The 26,940-nt window shown below is 49.7% G+C and overlaps 1 protein-coding gene across 1 annotated transcript; it reads left to right on the top strand.

The window, feature by feature from the left end:
• Positions 1-1,462: 1,462 nt before the first annotated feature.
• On the top strand, positions 1,463-26,663 carry LOC135816980 (uncharacterized). Its single transcript, XM_065330086.1, has 30 exons — positions 1,463-1,985; positions 4,438-4,613; positions 5,058-5,088; positions 5,336-5,415; positions 6,260-6,368; positions 7,802-7,940; positions 8,136-8,187; positions 8,583-8,691; positions 8,854-8,945; positions 9,349-9,460; positions 9,974-10,072; positions 10,462-10,541; positions 11,204-11,314; positions 12,130-12,259; positions 12,611-12,694; positions 13,239-13,293; positions 13,646-13,851; positions 14,358-14,435; positions 15,392-15,489; positions 15,916-16,176; positions 16,760-17,110; positions 17,756-20,224; positions 20,844-21,289; positions 22,124-22,328; positions 22,680-22,824; positions 23,046-23,373; positions 24,211-24,356; positions 24,656-24,723; positions 25,091-25,171; positions 25,809-26,663. Exons 1-30 carry the CDS (start codon positions 1,779-1,781, stop codon positions 26,074-26,076), a joined length of 6,816 nt encoding a protein of 2,271 aa, XP_065186158.1. The 5' UTR covers positions 1,463-1,778; the 3' UTR covers positions 26,077-26,663.
• Positions 26,664-26,940: the final 277 nt, after the last annotated feature.

Below are 26,940 nucleotides of genomic sequence, written 5' to 3'. Positions count from 1 at the left end.
ATTTTTTATTTAGGGATTCCCCAAAGGCTATCATTCTTTGTACTTGTAGAGCTGTCCTCAAACCAATGGTGGCGGGCTACATTATAGCGACTGTGTATAGCGACTTGAATGTGTAACGTTATCTGAGGGACCATAATTATCAGTGGGCACCCGGAAGGTGCATGCAGTGAGTGTTGTCCAGGGTTGTAGAAAAGGCTACATACTAGTAGCGTTCTGCAAAAGAATGCTATGTAGCTTTTCTACAACCCTGGACAACACTAGTCGCATCTGTTGTGTAGGTCTTTTAAAAGTAATGAATGCCTATGTGCGTTGCACTGGCGCTCAGTGAAACTGAAAGCGGAGACTAGCCAGCGATTGGAACACAAACCGGCGATTTCTACCCACTGCCCAAAGTCTCTCTCTAGGACCTGCTCTACGACTCATACATGTAGATGTATTACCATGGATGATTACAGCAGAGCCAGTACTAGTATGTTGCAAAATATCTTTCTTTGGGGCTGTACTGATAGACATAAATACTCGTTCATTCGGATCAGTCTGCCACTAGTCTAGGGCACTGCCAATACTTGGCAATAGCACAGGCGTAGTGACTACCGGTACTACATGACATAGTATTGCAGTACAGTAAAACCTGTCAAGGCGACCACTTTGATAAGGCGACCACCTGCCTCAAAAGACCACTGTAACCAGGGTCAAGGGATGCTATTCGCAGCCAAACCACCCTGGATAAGGAGACCACCTGGCAACAGAGATCACATTTTGCAGGTCCCTTGAGCGGTCGTCTTAGCCAGGTCTCACTGTATTGGTAACTGGCTGGCTGCATGCAAGCACTGACTCAAAGTCTTTTGTGCTTGTGCTTTGCAACAGTGCCAACACAGACAGTCATTTCGAAAAAAAAAGGATACCGATATGGCAGAAAGCAAATGACACTATTTCTACCTACAAGTAGTACAACTTTTTTCACTTCCACACTCTTTCAACCATTATCAAAAATTATGTTACTCCCAGGCCCAGCTAGGTCATGGCCCACCTTGTAAGTGCATCTGTTTGGCGACAGGCCCAGATCACGCCCGACGTGTTGACAAATTCTCGAGATCGACCACTGACAGCGGTCAGCAGACTCAAGCCAGGCATCGAGGGAAGTGTGAGATTTGAGACCCAGCCTGCCGAATGACCCATCGCCTACATGCCGTAACATGGTGCTGCCCTCTCGCAAGTCCCATCGCTGTCGATAATGTACGCGTATGCGAGTGAGCAACGTTCCAAATGGTGCGTGTCAAAGCGAGGCGCCCTCCAGTGCCAGTGGGTCCTTTCAAAAAGTCACCTCTCTCGCCATACCACAGAGTGGCTCGACCGCGAGTGACAGAAAGCGAGCATGCTGACAGAGCACTTCGCCACTCCGATGTTGTGTGGTATAAACAAAAGTCAAAAGTAGCAAGTATGGTTACTTGGCAGTAGAACTAACTTGAAGTCGGGACGTGTCTGCCGAGCGTCGACATGCACATGTAAGTACATGTACGTACAAGGAAAGCCCGTTCAACGTTCGCAGATTTACGCTGGTTGCAGCGGCCTGAGTACGTGTATGTACCGTTCATGCATCTTTCAATGACACGCTTGGTCGAGTTGCCGTCGCTCTCTTCGAGGATCCTTTCCCGACGGTTTACGCTTCAGATGGACCTGGCCAAGAGAGTTTGATCTCCCCCGTGTAGAAGCTTAGCTCGGTGATACCGCCGGGAAGACCATTGTAGGATGCCGTGGACGACGTATAGGTCGTTTTCATGTGCGCTTGTGCCAGAACGTCTTTGAAGCGAACTTGTTGCAGAATGCCAATGGAAGAAAGTTTGACAGCAGCAGTAGCAGGCCCGAGAGGATCGCTAGTTGGCACGCATGTGAAAATACACCTCTCGGGCATCGTGCTCTTTCTGCTATGTTGCTGCTGCGGGGCGCGCTTAGCCGCTGGCGTCGAGGCGAGTGACCAACCTCAGGTAAGCCTCTTTGTGGTAACCTGGTGGGTGTTAGTGGTTCATTATTCACATTTTGGAAACCTGGCATGCACCCACTTCCTGATTTAGAGTTAGGTGCCTGTGCTGTAGCAGTGGTCTGGTCCGACGATGGTAGCGAGAGAGACCCTGGGTGCGATTTGTGTCCGGACCTTAGTCGGCTTAGACAAGTTAGAGCGAAGCCATGGATAAGAGTGCACCGGTCATTTCCCTTATCCCTTGATCAGTCCGAATCGAGCGCAACAGCGTAGACCCTGAACAAGCCAAATGCAATGGCAATGGCAAGATCAGAAAACGTGGAAACGGTGCGTACTATACGAGTCCATTACGTATTTCTGTAATGGATCTGGTCACTGAGAAAATATTGAAAAAATTGGCGTGAAAAAATGCAGGAAGTTACGTCCTAGATAGATGGGTGTCCATTCGGCATTCTCGAAGAATGTGGATTGATTCACCAAACAATTATCAATGCATTGCTGTGTTGAGTGGGATGGCTGCATCTGGGTACCCAGCTGAGAGCAAGATAGTTCGTTTACGAGCGATCTGTGCGCGCCTGGCCTCGTGGAAGAATGTCGTCGGCGTGTGCTTTACACTTTGCGATGGGATACGCCGCTAGGTGGTAGTAAACTACACCAGCACCGCTGTATCCACGTGTTGTTTAGACCTCACCTCCCCCACTGGATCTCTCCGGCCAAGACTGCTAGTTATGTCAAGGACGAGAAGGGCAGCAGTAACGAACTGTAACACCCATTAGTACACAAACACTGAAACAGGGCGGTTCGGGTGTGTATACCCATCAAAATATTTTGCACGTTCCAGGTACAGTTTTAAAAGACTGTACCTAGAACGCGCACATTGCGAAGTAACTTGCTTGTCTAATACAATGCCCCGGTGTGGGACATTGCTGTGGGACATTGGGTTTCTTGTCAACGTGACTGAAATGCCTGGTCAGTGGTCTGCATGCGTGATTGTGTGCTGGCTGACGATGTGACGTCACGTTCCGGAGCGTTACCGTACCACGTCAGTGGCTGTACGTGGCAGGCATCATGACGGATCACTATCGTGGCGACGGCCACCTGCCATGTCAGGCCTGCATGGCACGCTGCTCACGACACCAAACCATCGGACAAGCCCCAAAGACGTTTGTCTGTTAATCATCACGCTGCTGTCACTGTCACACCGGGAGAGTGTGATCTTGTTTAGAACTCACACGGTTGAGCTTCTCCAGTCTTTCCTACACTCTTTGAGAAACAAAACATGGACACCTGCTGAGCAGTATTCTACTAGCGGTTACCAGCCGATGAGGGCAGTTCAAACTTTTGAAACTGTTCCGGAGCATTCAAATTTTTATAGCTGTTCCCCAGGGAACGCGAATCATCCCAAAGCAAGTGGGACATTTCTATTATTGTTGAAGGTTTATGCATAGGTGACATGAAAGCATTGGTCACACTGGGCCGATGTTGACGATTCCAAGCAGCACCCACCTGCTGGGTATGCGGCACACCAGAATGCATACTGACACCGTGGTGCTTTTGGCTTGGTGATTGCTGCACTGATTTCAGTGTTGTCAGAAGCCGAGGTTAGTTGCAAGTGCCCTCGGGCCGCCACCACCTGACGGGCATCTTACAACTGCTGGGCCAGTGCACAATTCTTGAGCAACACCTGTCTCTTCAGGCTAGTAACTATGGGCCGGAGGGCCACCACGCCAGCCATAACAAGTAGAGTTATGGCTGCACGGCAATGCCTACTGGGAATGTTCGTTGCTTTGCTAGAACTTGAAATGCCTTCACGATATGAGGGTGACCTTTAGTGCTGGCATACATGCATGCTAGATTCCTGTGCAGGCTCCATTTCACTACTTAACTCAAATTCACTAATGTATATTGTTACATAGGGTAGAACCCATGACCAGTTTTCTAACCTTTCACCTCACGATTTTGTCAGGTTCTATAAACACGGAGCGGTGGAAATGTGCTAACGTTCCCTTGTGCTCAGCGGATTTCAGGCACCAAACATGCTTCAGCATGTATCTCTGACATGGATGTCTTGATCAACCTGCAGGGGCAGACCCAGAGATCTCTACAGGGCGGTTCCAGTGAGGCAAAACTGAATACATGTATATGCAAAGGGGTAATTTTGGCAATTGCCGGCAAAGTGCTCAATGCACAAAGTGCAGAGCGTTTCACACGGAAAAGAGAAATAGGTCCAGTTTGGATTTGTCGTGAAGACTGATGATTGCAGTGACATGAAACTTTGAGTCACGACAAATCCAAACTGGACCTATTTCTCCTTTCCGTGTGTACATGTACATGCATATGGTTTCCAGTACATTTGCGAAATTTAGGGGGTTCAGCGGAATCTCCGGACCCCCACCCCCTGGATCCGCCCCTGACCCAGTGTTCATCTGCTCTTTCTCTGTTCTGTACAATGCCTACAGGCTGGTGGAGTGCTGCACTTTGAGAGTGATGACGCACTACACGGTGCTGGCGATGAGCGGCTGCCTGGTGATGGCCACGGCGGCGTTCGGAAACGGCGTCAAATACCGACTGCATCGCCCAGCCCGCCCCGTCACCAGTACACCATTGTCCCGTACTACGACTCCAGTATTGATAGGTAAGTGCAGGCACAGACCTGGAATGGGTTGTCGGACACACTATATACCGGATACGGCATTGACTGTACCACTCTTCATCCCGGGTACCCTGTGAATCAATAAAAAGTTTTAAAAACCTCTGATCTGGGATCTAAATTTTGAAACTTTTAAGGGGAGCCACCCAACCCCAGGTGGCTCCAGGTGGCTGGCCGTTCCACCCTAAAGCACCTTCCGACACCCCAGGTACTGGCCATAGTGGTGTTTTCCCACCCTCTCAGGCTACACACCGGCTATCCAATCGATCGTAATCTAGCACAGTCCCATACCTGTAGTTTACTGCTCAGGCATATCCTATCCATGCCAGTTGGATCAGACGACCAGAGGTTTTGGAGAAGACTGTGAACTTTCAATTCCATATGGTTGCTAAGAGATTTGTCTGCTGATGTGTGTCTGTGTGTTTTCAGATTGTCAAGAAGCGAGGCACGGCTTTTCAAGGTATGTGACAATGGATTTGTGCAGCCTTTGTCTAATTAACCTTTAAACGAGATTTTGTTGAGTCTGCCTTCCGCACATAGCATGTACAATGGATCTAAGGTGTCTTTGGTCGAACTTTTCTAATCGTCCGTAAGAGTTATAGATGTATGTTTGGTAAGTGCTGTTAAGTCCAGATGATGGGAACTCATGCCAAACACCAAACATAACAGAGCTGCGGTGTACCTGTGTTTTGTTCTCCACCTCTCAGAATGTCCTTGTGCCGGCTGCAGCCAATTACCTGTCACGGGTGATACGGCTGAACGCGACCTCTCCAGTAACCATCTCAAGGTCTGTCCTTAATAGTAGGATATATTGAAACTGAGTTAGCTCACTCCATTTGTCCTATAAAGTACTGGAACGCTGCAGAACTAGAAATGTAGTTATCGACTGTCGTGACTCGTGACATGTTTCAAGTACAAGTCGTGAACCAACTGACACGATAGACACTTATTTGCAAACCATGTATTCATTGGGAAAGTTTGTTCTTTTTCAACAAGACAAAAAACCAGGGGGAATAGAGCACCTGCATCAACATGCGGTTGCATGAAAATGGCGCCCTCGTTCACCGACATGGAAAGATGCAAAAGAAACTAACGGCAACGACTAAAGAGAGAAAACAGGTGATTATGAAGAAACAGCAAGGAGAGCGGATTGCTGCCATAGCTAAGCGCACTAGCCTAATCTGTGTCCACGTGTGTAGTGAATCACATATGCAGTCACGTGTTCACTTGAAGAGTGCGTACACATGCAAGGCATACGTCAAACGTAACGAAAGCAAAGTCAAGTGCGAGCCATAATAGTCTAGAGTGTGAATAATTGTGCTGTTCTGAGAGTGCCTGGAGATGTGATGCAAAGCAGTGTTACTGTATAGCACTGGCTGCATGTCACGAAGTAGAAGTATACACTGGGGTGACCCAGAACGAGTTAGCACTGCTCGAATGCTATGTATGAGGACTTTGCCCCCCTCCCTCCCATAAGCGTATTGTGCATTGTCAATATTTAACACAGAGTGTCTCTGCTGCCAATGATTGTGTATTGTCAAATAGGTATTGTCATCTGGTACCAATGGCTTGGCTGTGCAAGCTGACTATTGTGTGATGTGATCATGGCTGGTATTCTCCTTTTGCTGCAGAGCATGCAATGGCACCAGCAGCTACGTCAACAAACAGGTGAACTGCGATGGAGATTGTGCTGCGGACACCAAATGCGGCCCGGTGGTTGTTCCACAGGGACACCTGCGGGTAAGCTTCACCCCCCCCCCCCGTTGGCAGTACTGCTTCAGTAGTGTTGTAGTACCACCTAGCATGATGATGTGCTTGACATACGCAGTGCCGGTATGGTGACAATCTTGAGCTTCACACTGCCATTGGCATCATCATGCTTAGCAGTGTTACGGAGGTAGCCTCAATTGAAGTATTATTCGTTCTCGTTCTGCTTCTTTGAATGTTGCTGAACAGTTTTCCTCTCCATGCTCTGCTAAATCGTTGCCTGTACGCGCCACGTCTAGCGCCTTGTTTCTACGCTAGCACTTAGCACCTTATTCGTCATCACGCGCTCTTCTTATCTACATGTATGTGCTAAGTGTTGGTGTAGAGGCAAGGTGTTAGATGTGGCCGTCGCTCTTGCTATATAGTTCATCGGAGCGTAGGCACAGTTGTTGTTTTTCCAGAGTTCTGCTTGTGATGGTATTCTTCTGAATGGTCATCGAAGTAAATCTGAGTATGGTTCAAGACAGTTAGTTGCCTTTCGAGAGTATCTCTGGGTTTATGAGCCACAAGCAGTAACTCCTCAGAGCCTGTAGATGTGCTTGACATACGCACTGCTGGAGTGTGTGATAACAATCTTGGACACTGTTGAAAGTTAGATGGACGCCGTTTGTAAATGAACATTCCTGGCAGCCGCAAGGAAATCGGCTGGGAGCATCCTGCCACAGTACCATTGATTGGAACAATGCTGGTAATTGGAAAATTGAATGGTTACTCCGGCATGCATCCTCAAGCCCAATCGGGCTTTGAAATTAAAATAGTTCCTTGATTATTCGAAAAAGGATTGGGAGAAGTTCAAATTCTTCTTTGATTGCCAGGACATTTTAAAGAAATGACTGGTTCAACATATGAGCCAGCTCCAGCACATCCTGGATGTTCCAAGAGCACATGCAGGGTTTACTTGTATACGTATAGTAGAGTATGTTTCTAGCCCCCCCCCCTCTCCTTCTAACCTGAACAGAATCTTGTGTGCCGTTCTTGAGCTACTTCCATATGTTTACCCTTGCATTGAGCTCCTTTCCTTGGTCACACGCCAGATCCATCTATGTTGCTGGGTCTGGACACATGCTGTACGAGGAGAAAGTTATATATACATGTATGTACCGTGGAGCCTGTTCTAAAGGACACCTAAGAGCTGAGCGCACCTGGAATTATGGACACGTGAAAAAAAACACCTTTAGTGGTCCCCATGGAGATACAAACCCGCACATTTGAACCTCCGAGCGAGGACATTTTTGGAGTAGGGACAGTCCCAGGAAAATCTCAGCTTTGACTGCAGGCATTACCGGGACTATCACACAAATGCCTGGATACATTTGTAAAACACACTTGTATAAATGCGAGTGGTGAATGTGCTTGCACCTTGCTGAATGGATCTTTGGTACCTTGATGCATGGATCTTTGTCCAGGGTTGTTACTCTTGCAAGGCATGTACGGGCACTGCTCCACTGTCAACATGCTGTCAGCAGCTGACTGCTGATGGTCCCGGCGTTGTTACTCATCTGCTCCTCTACGTATCGGCCATCAACACCACGGCGTGTGCTAACGGTAGGGTCTCCGGCTTCAACTGAAATTATTTCCGCCGTATCATGCCTCTTTCCACAGCCTGTATGGATATTGCAACGACTGCTGCAAGATGAATGCTCTTCGTCAGTGTCAACTACCTTTGTTGGTGACACGTTTAAGCGTATGTACTTTGACCTGACCGCTGTGGTTCTTGTCACATGGTTTGTGTTGTCATAGGCACCGCGCTGATGGAAAGTCGGCATTGCGAACAAGAGCTGACTCTTGACCGGTGAGTACCTGTATTGGTTGTGTATACGGTAAGAAACAGTGCAGGAAAACCTGTGCTCACAGACTGCCCCGATAGTACAGAGAAAGCCAGTCTCTCCAGACAGGTGGTCTCTCTACATGGGTCAGACCGTGTGTGGAGGCATGGTCTGCTATGTGAGGTGATCAGTCTCTAATGACAGGTGGTCTCATGTTACAGGGGTCACTTTATACAGGTTTCAGCGCACTATGAAACCTGAAACGGATAGCCCACCACGGTTTCCAAAACAAAACTCCAGGTTCCTGGTTGCCATGAACCCTGTACTGCAAACAGTGACTAGGTTTTTGCGAATCTGAGCAGTTGGTCATCTTGAAAGGTTTTACCATATGTGTTCGTTTTGGGTTGGGATTTTCCTGCAGGCCTACCGCCGGCTACATCAACTTCTGCCCACAGAACACTTTTTCGTTCGTCAACGGCGACTTCAAGGCATCTGCGAACAGAGTGTTGCGCCATCTGATTCGTGTAATGGTAAGCAGGATGATGCACTCCTATGCTTTTACCTGCGGGGTATGCATTGTGCGATCTTCACACCGGTGCTGAGTTCCTGTTATGACTGGACTGGTCGATAATCAGGGGAGAAGGAGTCACGCTCAATTGGAATTTTGGTTTGTCCGGTATTGTGTGCCATAGGGTTTCAACTCGGAACTTTTCGGCTACTTCCGTTCCGTGGACGGAACGCCATTTACACACCGCAACTCTGAAGGTCTGCCGTACTTTTCCGGGTAGGTGAACGTCGTCGCCATCTCCACCATGTCTGTCAAGACATGTGTTCATGAACTGTGTTTTCTTGGGGAATTGTTACAGCATCTGAAAGGCCCTGTGGAAATGAAAAGAACGCAATCCAGCTGAGTTCTTCAGGTCAAAGGTTTCTAAATAGCTGCATGGATTGGGGTATCTTTCTAACATTTGAACTATATAGTATGGGATAAGCACGATGTACTACTCAAGTTAATAAGCTGCTAATTACTTGCAAAATTGCCCGATACCGCAAGGGCAGAGGCAAATGACACAAGTCTGCTTCCTGTCAGAATACCCATTAACTTGGAGTAACAGCAAAAGGATATTGCGTTGTTCCATAGCAGACTTGTGGCAAAATGTACTATTATCATTCCTGTTGCTTTACAGAACATACGTAGTAAGTGACTTGACGCTACGGGAAAACTATCCGCAATGGCCCGTTGCCAATGGAACCACCCTGCGACATGCTGTGCAGCGGCTGGTTACACCGACGGTGAAGGTGAGAGCTTTGAGATAGTTAGTGTGAGCGGCTTATGTCGAGTGGTGCGTGCGCGCGCGTGTGTGTGTGTGTGTGTGTGTACGTTTGTGTGTGTGTGTATGTGTGTGTGAGAGTGCGTGCTTGCGCGCGTGTGTGTGTGTGTGTGTGTGCACGCACGCGTGCGCGTGAATCCCTACTTCTTAGCTGTGTGGTGTAGACCAGGCTGAATAGTCACGGCGGTCAATTCTTCAGCCTTGCAAGCTGTTGAATGGTGCAATCCCAGCACAAGTTGCTATGGCTTCTGCCGTAGCATCGCTATCATCGCCTCCGGTGATGGGCGTCAAAAGATCAAAAGGGATGTGTGTGTGTGTGTGTGTGTGTGTGTGTGTGTGTGTGTGTGTGTGTGTGTGTGTGTGTGTGTGTGTGTGTGTGTGTTTATGCGAATACACCCTGTAGTGGGTCTGCTCGGAATTTGTGGCCTTGCATATTATGTGCTGATATATTTGTCTATTTGGGCACTGACGTGTTATGCAGAGTGAAGTGCAAAATCACTTTGACTGCACTAGGCTGGACGGAGCAGAGCTGGAACTACAGGCCGACAAGCAGAACCAGTGGGAGGAACGAGTTTTTCACGTACGTTAGGGGAAATGACTCCCTTGCTGCAAGACCCGGGTACCGTTTCTGTTTGGAATCGTGCATTGTGCTTAGTGTCCTGTGGGGGTTAAAAAGCATAGCAACTTTTGCAATACGTTTTGAGCTATTTTCCTAAACCTGGAGAAACCGATTCACTGTATTATGTCTCAGGAGGAAGGGTCACATGGTCTGTACAGTACCCGCTTCACTTTGTGCAGAACACATGTACCCTACCGAGCCAAAATGATCCATTCGAGTGTCAAGGGAGGGGCCCGGGGGTGGGGGGATGTTAGACCCTTCTCCTACCCGAATGCAAAAGTGCCTTGTAAGAACACAGACACTTATCTATCTGTATACATGTGCTGTTTGTTGGCTGTGGCTGTGCACAGATGGATATCATGAGCAGTGCTGTAGACTTCCACACGGCCAAGGTGTCACGCATCACGCTGGCACTGCTTCAGGACACTGGGTAAGCCAGGCGTGCTGTGCTATCACGTATGCGTATGTTGAATGTGTACTTACTGACTCTACGATATTGGGTAGCTCACTGAGTTTGACAATATCATAGCCCGGATTGCTCGAGTGCCTACTCTACTTCGAAGCTCCTCTGAATTCATCTAGATTCCAAATGTGTGAAGGGAGCTAAACTTTGCACGTGTTGCATACACATTACATATCACAACTGATCACACAGGTCTTATAGGAATGCTGTTACCAGCACTGGAACATGCTTTATGTTGTGAACATGCTGGACCTGATTGGATCCCTTCAATTTGCCTGTCCGCACCATCGTGGATCGGAGAGCTGCTTGCCATGCTAGCACACATCTAGTGTGAAGGAAGTACAGTGCTGCCGGATGAAATCCAGTCACGTCACTCAAGTACGGGCCGGGGCGTTGCGCAGCCCTAGACCTGTGAACAATGGACCAAGGCGCAAGTACAGTGCTGCCCGATGAAATCCAGTCGTGTCACTCAAGTACGGGCCGGGGCGTTGTGCAGCCCTAGACCTGTGAACAATGGTCCAAGGCGCAAACTTGACTTGCACCGCAGTGACTGGATTTCATTGAGCAGGACTGTAGTACTGATGCGTGCCGCCGCTCTGTTGTGCTGTTTCCGATGCCGGGTGCGGCAGGTGGTACAACGTTGACCTGTCCATGGGTGAAGTGCTCCACTGGGGTCACAAGCAAGGCTGCGGGTTTGTTCTGCAGAACTGCCTGGGATGGATCAACACAGCGAATGCATTGTAAGTCTTGCACTGTACAGGTAGTAGACCTATATGTATTGGGGTTTTCCGGGTACATTTTCCGTGCCAAGCTCTTTTTCATGAACTTGATACCGTTTATGGTGAGCATTTCGGACTACCCACTCAGTCCAGGACAGAAGTTGGGTTTCTAAGTCAGATAAGACATATCCGTTCTTTTGCACTGGCCAGGCCCCAGCGCTGTACGATATGGCTATGCACATTGCCCCGCAGTGCCTTTGTTTGATGCATGTCTCAGTGCGGTCGCTATGGGCGTCTTGCATGGCATGTGGCTGGAATCTTGGGCTGCATGTGTTACAATCACACCACTAGACTCGAGTAGTACTCACCAGCTTACTGGAAAATACAGGTGCCGATAACACATACACCGACCAATCATCTCAAAGGGTAAGCCACAGCTTTCGGCATGTTCGTAGTAGCCTTCACTGATGAGACCTATAGTGGTCAAAACAGCGATGTATGGAGGAAAAACTATTTTGTCAGTATCTACAACTTGGAGTCATGTTGCTGGTGTGTGAGGTCGGCCAGAGAGCGCGTTTGGTGGAGGTGGAATTACTTTACCAACCAATCATACACAACCATATTATCCAGTTCACGGTGATGGTGGTCATTGAACAATGGTTTGAAGACTCCACGTAGAGTGTAGACCGTAGAGCATACTGAAGTAGTAGATAGAGCATGTGATGTTTGTGAGTCTTGATCGCCATTGGGCAGACTATACTGGTCATTGAATTTGTCTTCACCAGGCCTAACATGATGCCTGTATATGCGTTGGATTTGTGAACCATGACGTACAGGGGACGTCCTTCGAATCCGTATTGCACAGATTTGTACGGTCTGGCACCGCTCACGTGCTCCAACAGTCATCACGCACTGGCCCGCTGCAACTTGCAGATCTACCCGCAGACTGTTCCCAAAGACTATCAGGTACTGTCCTGCGGAACGTCGCCGTGCTGAGCGGGTCTAGGTTCCCCGCGACATTGCACGTGCTCAGTGCATTGGCTGGCCTTGTCGCAGTACATACATACGATGCAGGGTGAAAGGTTGTCAGCCCTGGTCTCTGTAGAAGGTTGCATGCTTTCAGAACCACAGTGACGCACAGATTAAACCTTTCTGTACTGGATGTGTGATGATGCTATACTGTACTGAAATGAAGAAGTCAATGGAGCACACCTTACCTTCTCAAAAATAATGTCTATGCTGTCTCTGCAGATGCAGAGAACATGTGTGTTTGCTTACTAATAACTGTGTATGTTCCCATGTTTTGCCTTGCTGCAGTATTTCACAACGTACATGGGTGTCCGGACGCCGTTTCACATGGGTGGCCGCAACTACCTGGCTGACTATTGCCCCATGATTCAGGTTAGTGGCCAGCACAGACTGGACAACACTTAGCCTACTTAGGCTGAGACAACAAAAACCTCCTAGTAGCATGATGTGCTAAGAAGTAGCAAGCCCACCGTACAGTCATGGGGATTCATGTGCAGTTTATAATAATAATAATAGTTACAGTTCGCATGTCACTGATGGAAGGATCCATGGGCTTTTTTTAACGCATCTGTCAACGAAATCCAGGCAGAAGAGCCAACAAAAGGCATCTCATTATTGTTAGAACGTATCGCAGTAAGAACAACTACGCAAGCGCAGCACATTTTTCCACAAGCATGCGCAGTTTGCACGGTCTTCATATTCTGGCATGCCACAGCACACAGTTCTCAGGATAGATAATTATGAAGATCAATTGAGGCGAAGTGTGTCGCCATGCAGGTAGTAGTGTGCTTGTGTGGGCGCGCGCACGCGCGTGCGACACTAATGCGAGGACATGACCGGGTCTTGTATCTGCTTGAAGCCAAACGCTTTTCTTTCTGTGATGCATCTTGACTCTTTTCCTCGCTCTGTACAACAGGAGTTCAATAGCAGTGGAGAGGTGTCGCTCTGCAGTAATCCCGATGCTGCAACAGGTAAGTCACATACGGCCTGGCAGCAGTGGCAGGGTTATGCAGTTCAGTGAATGCCATTACCTTTACCGGAGCCAGCCATACTGAACTGTGGACGGTGGATGACCAAAACTATAAATATTTCATCATTGAACATTTCTGCTAAGGCGAAGAGTCTTTACAATGTGGAACAACATTTGTCATCACGTTTTGGCTGTGAATATGAAGTGCTCGGTAATCACGTCAGAATCACTTCAGAGAATAAAAAAATTAGAAATGAAGAGGGGGGGGGGGCAATCTTGGACCTGCGATAAAGCCCACCCAATCCTCATTGGTTCCTCATTGTGTCCATCATACGTTGTGTGTTTGTCCACAGTGTTCAAGGAAAGCGTACAGGTGTTTGGACCCGGTTCTCATTGCGCGCAGCACGAGAACGTGTGGGCGAAAACCGACCTGGCCACAGGCACCAAGACAATGCTGTCGGACTTCACTGCCGGCTGTTATCGCTTCAGATGCCAGCAGAAACAGGTTGTGGTGGAGGTCGGTGGTAAAAACTTTACCTGCGCCTATGACTCAGAATGGGTAAGGAGAGCATACAGGAATACCTTTGCTACAGAGTAAGAACTTGTTACAGAGTATGGAAGTACTACAGATGCTGTGTTACCGAGCAGTGCTGGGTCCAATACAGAGGAATGAAGTGTTACAGAGCAATGAAGCATTTCAGAGCAAAGAAGTGTAATGATTTGTTACAGAGCAATGGCGTGTTACTGAGCAATAGCGTGTTACAGAACAAACGCACCATTTCGGAAATTTTATTCACAAAGTAATCACAGATGTATGTGGTATAGATGCTGGCCTAACGGGTTTTTTGACAAATAAAGAGGTCTATGTTTGTGAAACGCACTGTAGACTGTGTAGTGGTGATGATTTGAGGGGATGAGAGCATGTTTTGATGTTCTCTGAGGTTGGCTAAAGAAACCACACAAGGTTGCAATAGCTAACCACCTGGGTTTGATTTGGACCAACACACTGCCCACTCACTCATCATGCTTGATACTCTTGCATGCTGTGTGTTTGTCATTGGGTAGCTATCAGTCAGCGTGGATGTGGCCGGGTTCAGGTATGCCGGCACACTGGTGTGCCCACGGGCAGCAGATATCTGCACCGTAAGTTGTGATACTCCACTCTTCTGTATTCGTACGTTTGAGCGAGTTGACTGTTCTATTGTTTAATATGCGAAAGAAGTCATAAAATAATGATGAGTCAGTAGAGTTCTGGAAGCGCTTTTGGGCACTAAGTATACAGTGGAACCGCTGACGAACGCTATGTACATGTACATGTATACGGAGTGGGTTGCTGGCGAGTCGCTAGTGTATCGCTGTGTCGCGACTTTGCCAAAGCATCTCGACTGATGACGTAATCGCGTACCCTCTATAGTTTTAGAGTATGATTCAGTGACGTGAAGACTGAACGGAAATATTTTAATATTTCCGCTCAGTAATATTTTATTATTTCCGTTCAGTCTTCACGGCATTAAAACTATGGTGGTCCTGTGTTGGGCAGGTACATCCGGACGTTACCTATTATATAACCTAACACTAAAAAACCAGTATTAGATAAACCTTGTTATAGTTCACGCAATTTGTTAGATTGACAGCATGAAACAAGGTGGAGGACACTGTGTTCGGAAACAACCGCGGAAGGTTGTAGTAAGGTCACTGTTTCCGAACACAGTGTCCTCCACCTTGTTTCATGCTGTCAATCTAACAAATCCCGTTACCCGTAGAATATATGTCCAAGGCGCTCCACTATGGTTCAAGGACGTTCTCTATCCGTTTAGTTGAGTTGCAGTAGCGTGTTATGTATTTGTGTTGAGAGGGAATCGCTTTAGGCTGGCCCTGGTCATGGAGCAGGCTTAAGCAGCGTGCCTGGACTTAAGTTAACTTTCGACGGCGTACGCCACAGTGCAGTCTCTATTTAGGTAACACGGTCACCAAGCTTCAAATAGCATGAAAGTCCAAATGCTACTTGCTACAACCTTATTCAACATGTTATCCTGGACCCCGCGTTCGTGCGGTGCATATCTTGTCTACTATCTCCATTCTCCACTCTACGTGCCCAGGGCTATGGGTGTCCTAACGACTGCTCTTACAACGGCGTGTGTAACACGGTGAACAAGACCTGCCAGTGTAGACCGGGATTCTTTGGCACAGACTGCAGGTAAGAACACATGGCATGCTGGAATGTGTGTGTGTGTGTGTGTGTGTGTGTGTGTGTGTGTGTGTGTTTGTGTGTGTGTGTGTGTGTTTGGAGGGGGGGGGGATTGGGTATGAAAGGATGTATGAGGAAACATTTTGCAGGAGTGATATCAAACGCTTTCTGATATGGCAGGACAAAAGCCGCATGCGATGCCTGTGATGGATACTTCCAGCCTGTGCTCCACACCACATGACTATGATGCCTGTGCTCTAAGTCACATGACTAAGATGCCAGTGTTCCACGTCACATGGCCAGTCACATGACTAATCACATGACTAATCACATGACTAATCACATGACTGATCACATGACTAATCACATGACTAGTGGCCGAGCATAGGTTTGACTCTGTTTTCCCTGCCCTGCCCTTTTATGCTGCTGCTGCAGTTCCAGTTTCCTGGAGATGTGGCAGGACTGCGCGTCGGCACCGTGTCGCAACGGCGGCAGCTGCACGGAAACGGCCGTGTCGTTCACGTGCTCCTGTCCACCGGGCTACACGGGCAGTGACTGCGGTGTGGACATCAATGAGTGTCAGTCACAGCCGTGCCGCAACGGGGCCACCTGCGTCGATCTGATCGGCGCGGTACGCTGCGCATGCCCGTACGGCTTTACGGGGGCGATGTGCCAGACTGACATCAGCTTCTGCAAGTACGTGTTTGAAATCTTTATTCTCACAATAGGGAAGCGTGTCATTGCATTTGGGTATTCTGTTAGCCTAGAGTTGAATTTTTAGAGCTAGCGAAATGCTGAACACTTCAAGGGACTGAGAAAAGCGAGTTGTGCCTGATTCTGGTTTGGTAGGGCATTGCAGCAACCTCTTGTGTACGCAAAGACTTCAAAAAGAAAGCGTGCTCGGCGCCGATTATAGCTTACCGTATTATCTCTATTATAAGCACGGTCCTTTATTTTTTCAATGTACCTCCGCCCCGTGCTATTAATGGAGACGTTCCTTTATTGGAGACTGTTCCATTATTATTTCAACCTCATTTCAGAGGCATGTTGCCATGCCAAATTCATGTCACACACACACATTTCAGGTTTTTTTCGCCGGTACAGATAATGAATTTACACAGTGTGCTTATAATGGAGACTGTGCACTTTATTTTTTGAATGCCGCCCAAGGCGTTCTATTATTGGAGACGTGCTATTATTGGAGACTGTGCTTATATTAGAGATAATACGGTATTCTAATCCTGTACCTATCTGCACGTATACTCGTATTTCTACTCAGATCGTCTCCGTGTCAAAACAATGGGGTATGTTCCGAGTCGGTGCGTAGCGGCGTCAAGACCATAATATGCTCGTGCCCGGCGAGCCATCGCGGCGATTTCTGCGAGGAGAAGATCCCGGACCAGTGCCGCATTACGCGCTGCGTCAACGGCGGAACGTGTGTGTTGACGGGCGGCGTGGGCACGTGTAACTGCGCACCGGGCTACACCGGCGTGTTCTGTCACCTGCCGGTGGACTACTGCATGGTGGAGCCGTGCCTGAACGCGGCCGCCTGTCACAACGGACGCGTCTATCGCAACTGCACGTGCACGGCCGAGTACTACGGCGACGCTTGCCAGCACAAGATAGTCCGGTAGGGAAGCTTGCAATTGCATGTGGGTAGATCTTTCTGTTAGCCTAGAGGTGAACTTTGGAGCTAGTGAAAATGCTGAACACTTCAAGAGACTGTTACTTTGACCAAAGAAAAGCAGGTCAAAGCGTGCCGGCTCAAGATAGTGCGGTAGGGAAGCACGTCGTTGCATTTGGGTAGACCTTTCTGTTAGCCTAGAGTGGAATTTTAGAGCTACTCTGAAGTAGTGAAATGCTGAACACTTCAACAGACTGTTCCTTCGACCAAAACAATTGCAGGTCAAAGCAGAAGTGTTAGCTACTAATCAAATTATTAGGGTAGCCAAGCATGAATGCAGCTCGCCCTTTAGAAGAAGCTGAATTCTTCACAGACTGAAGGACACGCCAGCTGCGCCGAAATACGACATGCTTTATTCAAGTCATTGTCTTCAGTCATCAACCGCCTGGCAAAGCTTATGATAACCTCTCTCTCTCTCTCTCTCTCTCTCTCTCTCTCTCTCTCTCTCTCTCTCTCTCTCTCTCTCTCTCTCTCTCTCTCTCTCTCTCTCTCTCTCTCTCTCTCTCTCTCTCTCTCTCTCTCTCTCTCTCTCTCTCTCTCTCTCTCTCTCTCTCTCTCTCTCTCTCTCTCTCTCTCTCTCCCCCCATGCAGCTGTTCGCCTGGCCTGTGTCAAGCAGGGGGCACATGCCAGGACAGTGCCACGGGCGGTGTGTGCACTTGCCCGCCGTCAACGACGGGACGCTACTGCGAACAACAACTCTACTGCTACAGTGGCCCGTGTCAGCATGGCTCCACGTGCAGCGAGACGCCGGGCATCAGTTTCAACTGCACGTGTTCGGCCGGCTACACTGGAGCGCTGTGTGAATCTGACATCGACGACTGTCTCAGCACTCCGTGCAGGCACGGCGGCCAGTGCACGGATGCAGTGAACGCCTACTCGTGCCAGTGCCTGGCCGGCTTCACGGGCTTCCGCTGTGAGGTGGATATGGACGAGTGTGCGCCGCGTCCCTGCGTCAACGGGCAGTGCCTCGACCGGGTCAACTCGTTCCTCTGTAACTGCAGTGCGGGCTACACGGGCGCTCTGTGTCAGACGGACATTGACGAGTGCCAGGCGAAGCCGTGCGCCAACGACGCGACCTGCACGGACCGCGTCAACGCGTACGACTGCCAGTGCAAGAGCGGGTACACGGGCAAGAACTGCGACGCCGACGTGCTGGAGTGCGATTCGAATCCGTGCGACGCCACTGGTGCGTTGGGCTGCGTGGAGGGCATCGCCATGTACACGTGTGCGTGCAGGGCCGGCTTTACAGACCCGGTGTGCTCGTCCAACATTGACGAATGCGGCAGTTCGCCGTGTGGAAGTGGCTCCTGCACGGATCTTGTGGACGGGTACTCTTGCTCCTGTTCCCCGGGTTCCACAGGTGCACGCTGTCAAACTGATATCAATGAATGCACGTCGATGCCATGTCTTAGCGGGGGCACATGCATCAATGCAATTGGCCGCTTTAAATGCCTTTGCCCCGTGCACTGGACCGGAGTGACGTGCGAGACGTACGTAGATCCGTGCTCGGTGCTGTCGTGCTCCAACGGCGGAACCTGCTACGTGGATGGCAGCAGTGGCGGCACTGCGAAGTGCCTGTGTCCCGTCGCGTTCACCGGCACCCAGTGCCAGGCCAGCGTCACCACTGCCCCTGTGAGCACGACCACCGCAACACCGACGACCGTGCCCGCGACGACGCCTTCTTCCGTGAGCCCAACGCACTGCTCCCAGACGAGCTGCAAGAATGGTGGCACGTGCCAGTCGCTATCCGGTGTCTGCAGCTGCCTCTCAGGCTACGTGGGTGACAGTTGTGAAACCGTGGTGACCGACTGCTCCTCCATGACGTGCTCCAACGGAGGCACATGCACATCACATGACGCTGGCATCACTGCAGTGTGTGAATGTGCGAGCGGGTTCTTCGGTGATCTCTGCCAGGGCACACCGTGCACGCCGAACCCGTGCGGCACTGCAGCTTGCCACGCCATCAGCGAAGCCCAGCACGAGTGCATCTGCCCGGCCGGCAAGTTTGGCCCGGCGTGTACGGACAGTGTCCGCGTGAACCACTGCCTGTCCGCGCCGTGCAAGAACGGTGCAACGTGCACCAGTTTCGGCTCCCAGTTTGCATGCAAGTGTGCTCCGGGGTTCACCGGACACCACTGTGAGACGAACGTCAACGAATGCCTAAGCTCGCCGTGCCGCAACAACGGTATCTGCCGTGACGGCGCTAACGGGTTTACTTGCCTGTGTCCCAATGGTCTGACGGGTGTGCAGTGTGAGATCTTGCTGGATGCGTGTCTGTCCACGCCCTGCCAGAACGGTGGCAAGTGTACGGGTGGTGCCGGACGCTACGCCTGCGAATGCCCTCCAAAGTACACCGGAGATCACTGCCAGATCCCGGCCAGTCATTCATGCGAGCTACTGAACTGCAAGAACGGCGCAACGTGCGAACGCCATAGCAACGGTACGGTCGCATGCGTTTGCCAGAACGGATTCGGCGGCTCGCAGTGTGCGAGCAGCGTCCATGCGTGCTCATCGTCACCGTGCTATTTCGGCGGTGAGTGCATTGGCAGCGTGCAGGCCCCGGACTGGTTTGCGTGCAACTGCAGCGGTGGTTACCGTGGCGACCGCTGCGAGATTGCCGAAGTGTGCTATCCCAGTCCGTGCCAGAACGGCGGGCACTGTGGCCCCGATGACACGTCCGAGTACAAGTTCACGTGCCGGTGTCCGTTCGGCTACGCCGGCCCGTTCTGTGAGGTGCTGAACGACCCGTGCTCGAGCAACCCCTGCGCTCTGGGCAGCATCTGCTCCAGGACGATAACGGGCAAGTATCACTGTTCATGCGCGTTTCCCAGCGCTGGTCCGAACTGCCGGAGCAGCACCGATGCTGCCGGCTACTCTGGCGCTGGACTGTCCATGGTGCGACTCGACGTGCCCGTAAAGCAGAGCTCGTTTGGCATTCGCCTGGACGTGAGGCCCAGCACTGGCGAAGGTCTGGTTCTGGCAATGTTCTGGAGCTCTGACGGTGGACAATCTGGCGACTTCCTGGCTCTGGGGCTGGTCGGTGGCAGGATCCTAATAAGGTATGTTTGCTATGTTGGGTACCCTGCAGATTATCATGCACATGCAGGCATGTTGTACATGTATGTCTAAATATTGATTCCTATAGCTTCGCTAGGCAGTCACAGCTTTAATAGTTTTAGATTTTTTGCTAACTGCAATCAATAAGACGACCTGAACCGACATTTGTGTACTTTATTCATGCAATGTAAAACGGTGGAGACGATGTGCAATAAAACGATGAAATATGAATTTTTTTTGCGTGGGGACTAAAAGAGAAGTCAGTGAACATAGCAAACTGTGTATTTGCAACAAAGAACGTCGTCGGCTAGATTATATTTTGCAGTTCCAGCATAGGGAGCTGTGCTTGTTTCACTGCCTGTATGCGTGTTTTGCTTAGGAATGAGACCAGTGGGTCCATTACATCTCACTCACTGACTCACTCATTAACTCTCTTTCCACCCATCCCATCCCATCCCATCCCATCCATCTCTTTTCACATCACATCCTTATTCTAGTGAATGCTAGTCTTGGTCATATGCTGTCTGATGAATGTTTGTTAACAAGAAACTCCGAGTGACGGCGGAAAATATTTGAGTGCTTCATTGCTGTGTGATCATTGTATTTCTCTTCACTTTGTAGGTACCAGCTGGGTGGCACGGCAGGCAGTGCCTTAGCAACCAAGATACTGGCAGTGGAGAAATGGCTGGTAGTCGGGGTTATGATGCACGGTCACATGCTGCAGATAATGAGTCATGATGCGTCTGACACCCATCGCACTCCCACGCCTCTGGACGTCAAAACATCACTGCTGTACGTTGGTGGGGTGAGCGACGACCTGCTGCAACGCACACAGTTTGCGAGTAACTTCCGTGGTTGCATCCAGAACAGCATCGTGCTAGCGATCGGCCACACCGCAAGCCTCGCCGATCTGTCCAAGGTGACGCACTTTGCCGTGCAAGCCTGCGAGGAATCGCCCTGTGCGCGGCTAAACTTCAGCTGCGCCAACGGAGGCAGCTGTCATGCTCATGGCACGGAGTTCGTCTGCAGCTGCCCACTTGGCTTTGGCCGGCGGGACTGCAAAGAAGGTAAGCTTATGTTCCTCACTATACAAACCAGTCTGCTGGTGCTTGCATTCACACTCTCACAGTGCGTAGTGAGCTGATTGGAGGAAGATAAATCCAATCATCCGTACGCTCAGCAACAATGAACATAATTCTACACAGTATTGCCTTCGTAAATCCCTTAACCTTGTCACATTTGCGCTAAAATTATGGCTCACAAGCCAATTTTTAGCTTATGGGAAGTAGAGGGGGCTGCGCGTTTTCGTAACAATTGGACAGAAAAGCAGTGTTGAACCACAGACTCTTCAGCGTGGATTGTGAACTTGGAATGTGTAGAAGGCAGCTGGAAGGTCAAAGTTGGCTCAGTGGCCAGAGTCGAGTGAACTGAGCCCCAAGGGCTGTTATCTCTGAATGGGCTATTAGAATGACTCGAGCGGTGTTGAGGAAAAATCGTGAATGTCAACAGTAACTTTCTCAAAAACGCGGAGACCTCTATAGCCATCCATTATAGTGGTGGGGAGGATGTTTGAATGGTGAATGCAACCTACAGTAACTAGTTAGAATAAGTCTAGTGTACACTTTCATGCATACGCTACCGTGCATGTGTAGGCCATGTGCACAATGATGACATAATCGTGTATAAGATCATTTTAAAAATGTTTGCAAATGCGTAGGGTGGAATGAGTGCTTTCAGTGTTTCTGGACACGCAAAGCAGCTGACGATTTCTAAGCATGCCATCACATAACATCACCATGACATAAAAAGGTGTCACCCGGCCCGGCCTACATGTGTATGGTTTTGGCTACATCCTGACCCAGCGTGACGCTGGCCTCTGACTCCTGTCTTCCCCTGTACAGCCTTGCAGTTCTGGCGGCCACAGTTCCAGGGAGTCTCGTTCTTGAGCATTAAGCCAGTGGCAGCCTCCAGTGGCCTGTACTCCAGGTTCGAAGTTATCTTCCGTCCGCAGCACTCGGACGGTCTGGTCATCCTGGGAATGCAGAAGAATGATGGCGTGGGTGATTTCCTGTCAATAAGTCTAAGCGCCGGAATAGTCCAGTTCAGGTAAGCTAGCTGTGGTTGAGCTTCAGATTTTCAGCTTGAGATGAGTTCACAATGCATGATTGTACATGTACATGTACCTGTACATCATGCAGTACCTAGGTTAGTTGGTGAGTGAAAGTATACATAAAGGAGCAATCACAGGGTATGATCAGGCTCCTCTGCTGTACGCACTACCAGCACAGTATGAGCCTACATGCCGTCGAAGCTGTGGATACGGTTTTCCAAAGGGACTTTCCTTAGTTCACTGTCCACATACTCCCTATGCACGCAGCACGACATGCATGGCTGGATAAGCAGCGTAGACATGCTCAGCACATGTAATGGAGGCTTGTGCAATATGTGATCGTTCAGATTTGATTGCGGCGGTGTTCCGGTGGTGATCCGCTCAGCATCTCCAGTATCACTGCACCAGTGGCATAACGTAACCGTGTGGAGAGATGGCGCTAAGGGCTGGCTGGTGGTGGACGATGGTACGGCGGTGTTTGGCCAATCAACGGTGAGTGTTTTTTCAACAATATATCTGTGTGGTAACTCTCTGACGTTGTTGCTGTTGTCGTTGTTGTTGTTGTTGTTGTTGTTGTTGTTGTTGTGGTCGTCGTCGTCGTCGTTGCTGCTGCTGCTGCTGTTATGATGGTGGTGCTGGCGGTGGTGGTCGTCGTCATGGTCGTCATTGCTGCTATTTTGTTGCCTTTCCTGGATGTTGTGGTGTATGTTTAGGGCCCGATGAAGCAACTGGATCTCCTGTACGGATTGTACATCGGCGGACACCCGTCGGATGTTCTTCCGCCGGTCGCTGCCACACCGAGCGGTCTCACGGTTCCGTTCCGAGGCTGCGTTGCGTTTCTCGCCGTCAACAACGAAGTGCAGAACCTGGCCTCGTCGTCCAAGAGCATGGAGGCATCGTCCGGCGTGGCGGAGTGCGGCGACAGTACATTCTGCTCCGGTACCTGTCAGAGCAATCGTCGCGGTGTGTGCCGAGACGACGCTACGGGAACGCCCGCGTGCGTTTGTCCATTGTCGACCGGCGGTCCTACATGCAGCGATGGTAAGCGCTTGGGAGAAGATCACTTCTACTCGTACTTCAAGGCATGCATGGACGGGTGGCAGGGGACGCCATTGGCATATGCACTGGTCTTGCATACTCCACATATCCTCTCGGTTGCAACACACTTCCAAGTCAAAGCTGTTGTCTTCGCCTGCATCCAGTTGTTGTCAATTAATCCGTTTCGTTCCAGATTGATATAATGTAATTCTGCAGCAGCGAGACCACTTGCGTTGTTGATGATGTAAAGCTTTCCGTCAGTTTCCGTGTTGTTCCGGAAATACACGAATACCGGATGGCATTCATACTAGCCTGTCCTGTATTTGTAGAATTAGAGGTGGTCAGCGGTACTACAGCCCTGCATGATAGCATGTGCGATGTTCACACCACTGTATATAGTAAAACCTGTAAAGGAGACCACTCGGATAAGGCGACCACCTGTTCCAGAAGACCGCTGCAACCGGGACCAAGGGGTTATCACCCCTTGGTCCTGGTCCTGATTCCAGTCAAATGACCCTGGATAAGAAGACCACCTGGTTACAGAGACCAGGTTTTGCAGGTCCCTTGAGCCGTCGTCTTAGACAGGTTTCACTGTACTTATTTGAATCGCAGTACAGTCAACCTCTTGACGAATGACCTCGGGTATGACCACAACTCGTGAATACCGACACAATATTTAGACCTAGTGACCGTTTGTATACTTTCAACCTTGTGAATAACGACAGCTCACGAATAACTGCTTTTCTCATGCACGGCCGATGGTTGTCGTTCGCAAGGTTGACTGCGAATGAATTGTTGTTGACAATACGCCTGTGCTGTGCACCATTGCCATCTGTGCAGCTGTTGCCTTCAAGTCTGCTTCGTTCGCTGGCGTGGGCCATCTCACGCTGGACGCGGCGATGTACAACATCAGCGACTTGGCCACCGACATTGATCTGCAGCTGAGGCCGACACATGGCGACGGAGTACTGCTAGCGCTTACTCAGGTAAGTTAGGAATCCTGTAGCCGATAGACGCCCATCACTGTACACCTGGCATCCCCTTCCCATCATTTCGAACTTGTTGCTTATCTCGAAGCCAGCTGTTCTCTCTCATGAAGTACGAAGAGGCATGTTTCTTTTTCTTGGAGATGTTCAGGCTCTCTGCAACAGTTAGGAAGGGCCACTGACTTGTGTGGTAGTGGTCATTGTGAGTGGTTGGTTATTCATGTCTTAACCATCACGAAGAGGTCCGTTCCTCTAAGTAGTACACTGTTGTTTCTGTTTTTGCTTTTACTGCTCTGCAGGGAGAGCCTGGGGTGGATGGCGTCGACTACATCTGGCTATCGATGGCCAACAGAACATTGAGTCTGAGGTGAGCGTTTGATTTAGAAAACTCTTGGGCTCCATCAGACTCTGAAGTAATGCCATCAGTATGAGCCGCAGCTGCTTTTCGAAACCTTTTTTATTTTTATTTTTTACAACTGAGCACATTTGGAATTGCTGCCACGATCTACCGGTTCAGTTGACGGTGCTTTCAAAGCATTGTCACTATCATTCTCAAGCACACACCATCGCCAGGGATTATATGCTCTAGTTCCATGGCTGCTTGAAAGGGTTGCTGTCACAGAACGTACTGTTGAGGTGCTGTGTACAAGTTGGGAACGGGGGGATTTCCCAGGGAGCAGCATGGTGTGGTAAAGTGATTCGTACAATTCACTTTCTGTGCCATTTGTTTCCAGAGTGAATCTCGGCAGTGGTCCAGTGTCAGTATCATCTGGTCTTATCAACTTGAACAGCTGGACAAGGGTTCAGATAGTCAGGTAAGCATGCATATTTATCATAGGTATTGTAGCAGACAATAAGCCAGTGATGCATACATCAACATGACCATTGGGACTTATGCGTAACTTACCCGTCATTAGGTTTTGGCGGGGCAAGTCCACTACAACCGGACACACAGTGATACTAGCTCTGCATTAACGGTGATAAATTATGAACGGGTGCGCTCCCAAACGTACCGGACCTTCGTAGTGTTTGCCAAATGTTGGGCAAGTTTTCCTGCAGAAAGGTTGCTGCCACCGTCAATACGTACCTCTCATTGTGAACAGGATATCTTACAGTCGCTGGTACACCTACAGAAGTGATGCCACAAGCTGTACCACCAGCGATGACATGTGGGTCTGGTCAGAAAAGGTTTTGGCCAGTCTGTCATTCTCAGATGCAGCCGTACCTGTCTTCACCAACCTACCTCAGTGTACCGTGGGAAGCTGGTTTTTTCAGAAAGGCACCCTAGCATGTTTCTAAAGCTTGCAGTGATGATGGAGATGGCTGCTTGTAGCCTCGGAATAAGCTGTGTGTTTGTTACTAAGCTTTAGACCAAAGTGTGCACTTGACCATGAAGAAACATTACAACAAGTAACTTTAAGTGTTCATCGATGTGTCTCTATATTCACACAGAAACCAGAGGAACGTTATTCTAGTTGTTGGTGGAAGCTCTCACCGCGCTACAACTCCTGGAACGGCCGTAGGTCTGACCGATGCCACTCAGCTGTACCTGGGCGGTGTACCGGCCGCCACTATCAACCCGTACGGTCTCGGCATGGCGTTCGGCCTGCGCGGATGCATCGCGGGCGTGCGCGTGGGCGGCGTCCCGGTTACGTCACTGGAAACGGCCGCAGTGGAAGCCGACGGCGTCAGCGAGTGCACCAGCACGCCGCCTGTCTGAGGATTCCATGCGTCCGCCTGCTGGAGGCGATGCTCCTAACACATCTCAATAGAATTACGACACCAGATGGCCTGTTGTCGTGTTCGTACACGCGCCAAGCCCGTATACATTTTGACATTTTCAACGGATAGTCTTGAGATAAAGAGAGATATCTCCCAGTATGTGGGCTGCACGTGATAGTACGTGCATCCGAAGTACAATTAGAGGTCTGTTGACGCCTTGATCATAGGTTATAGGTCGATTGCTCATACATATAGTTTGCCCGCATAATTTCTGTTCACCATTGGCATTGATGTTAGCCTTGTAGTATGATCCAGTGCAGGCGTTATTCAATCATGGCAAGCCATCCTCTCCAGTGCTGCCATGTTCATAGCTTGCTTACAAGTTCTTGATGTAACTGACATATTCAGCTGTCCACTCCAATCCCGGCAATTCTTTTAGACATATTTATCACAAATTCTGCATTTTCAAAATTGTTCTGCTTCAACGGCCCGGGGTTTCCCCGGATTCGATCTTTACTCAATCTATCAGAGTTTCTCTTCTTACTCCAGGCGTACAAGTGTTCTGAATACATGTATTTCAATGAACTTCCAAATAGAAAGTCCATGTAAAGGGCTGCTTTGCTCACGCTAGGTCAGTGAACGCAGTTGACGGCGTGATGTCTGACAACTGCTCCGTTAGCCGTGCATGGAGAAATCGTGCAAACCATAATTATAAGCTGTCACGGGATGGTAGCAAGATTCAAGCGTGGCATGTATGGCCTCCACTTGAAGAAGCCGACCGAAGCCGTGAATGATTTATACATGTGTATACCGCATGCAGCTTGGACTCAGTTTTGCCATGGAGGGCCCGTGAAGAGGCGAA

Source organism: Sycon ciliatum, chromosome 1 (assembly GCF_964019385.1).
Source record: "Sycon ciliatum chromosome 1, ocSycCili1.1, whole genome shotgun sequence".
Classification (NCBI taxonomy): Eukaryota; Metazoa; Porifera; class Calcarea; order Leucosolenida; family Sycettidae; genus Sycon; species Sycon ciliatum.
This window is presented reverse-complemented; position numbering and strand designations above follow the sequence as displayed.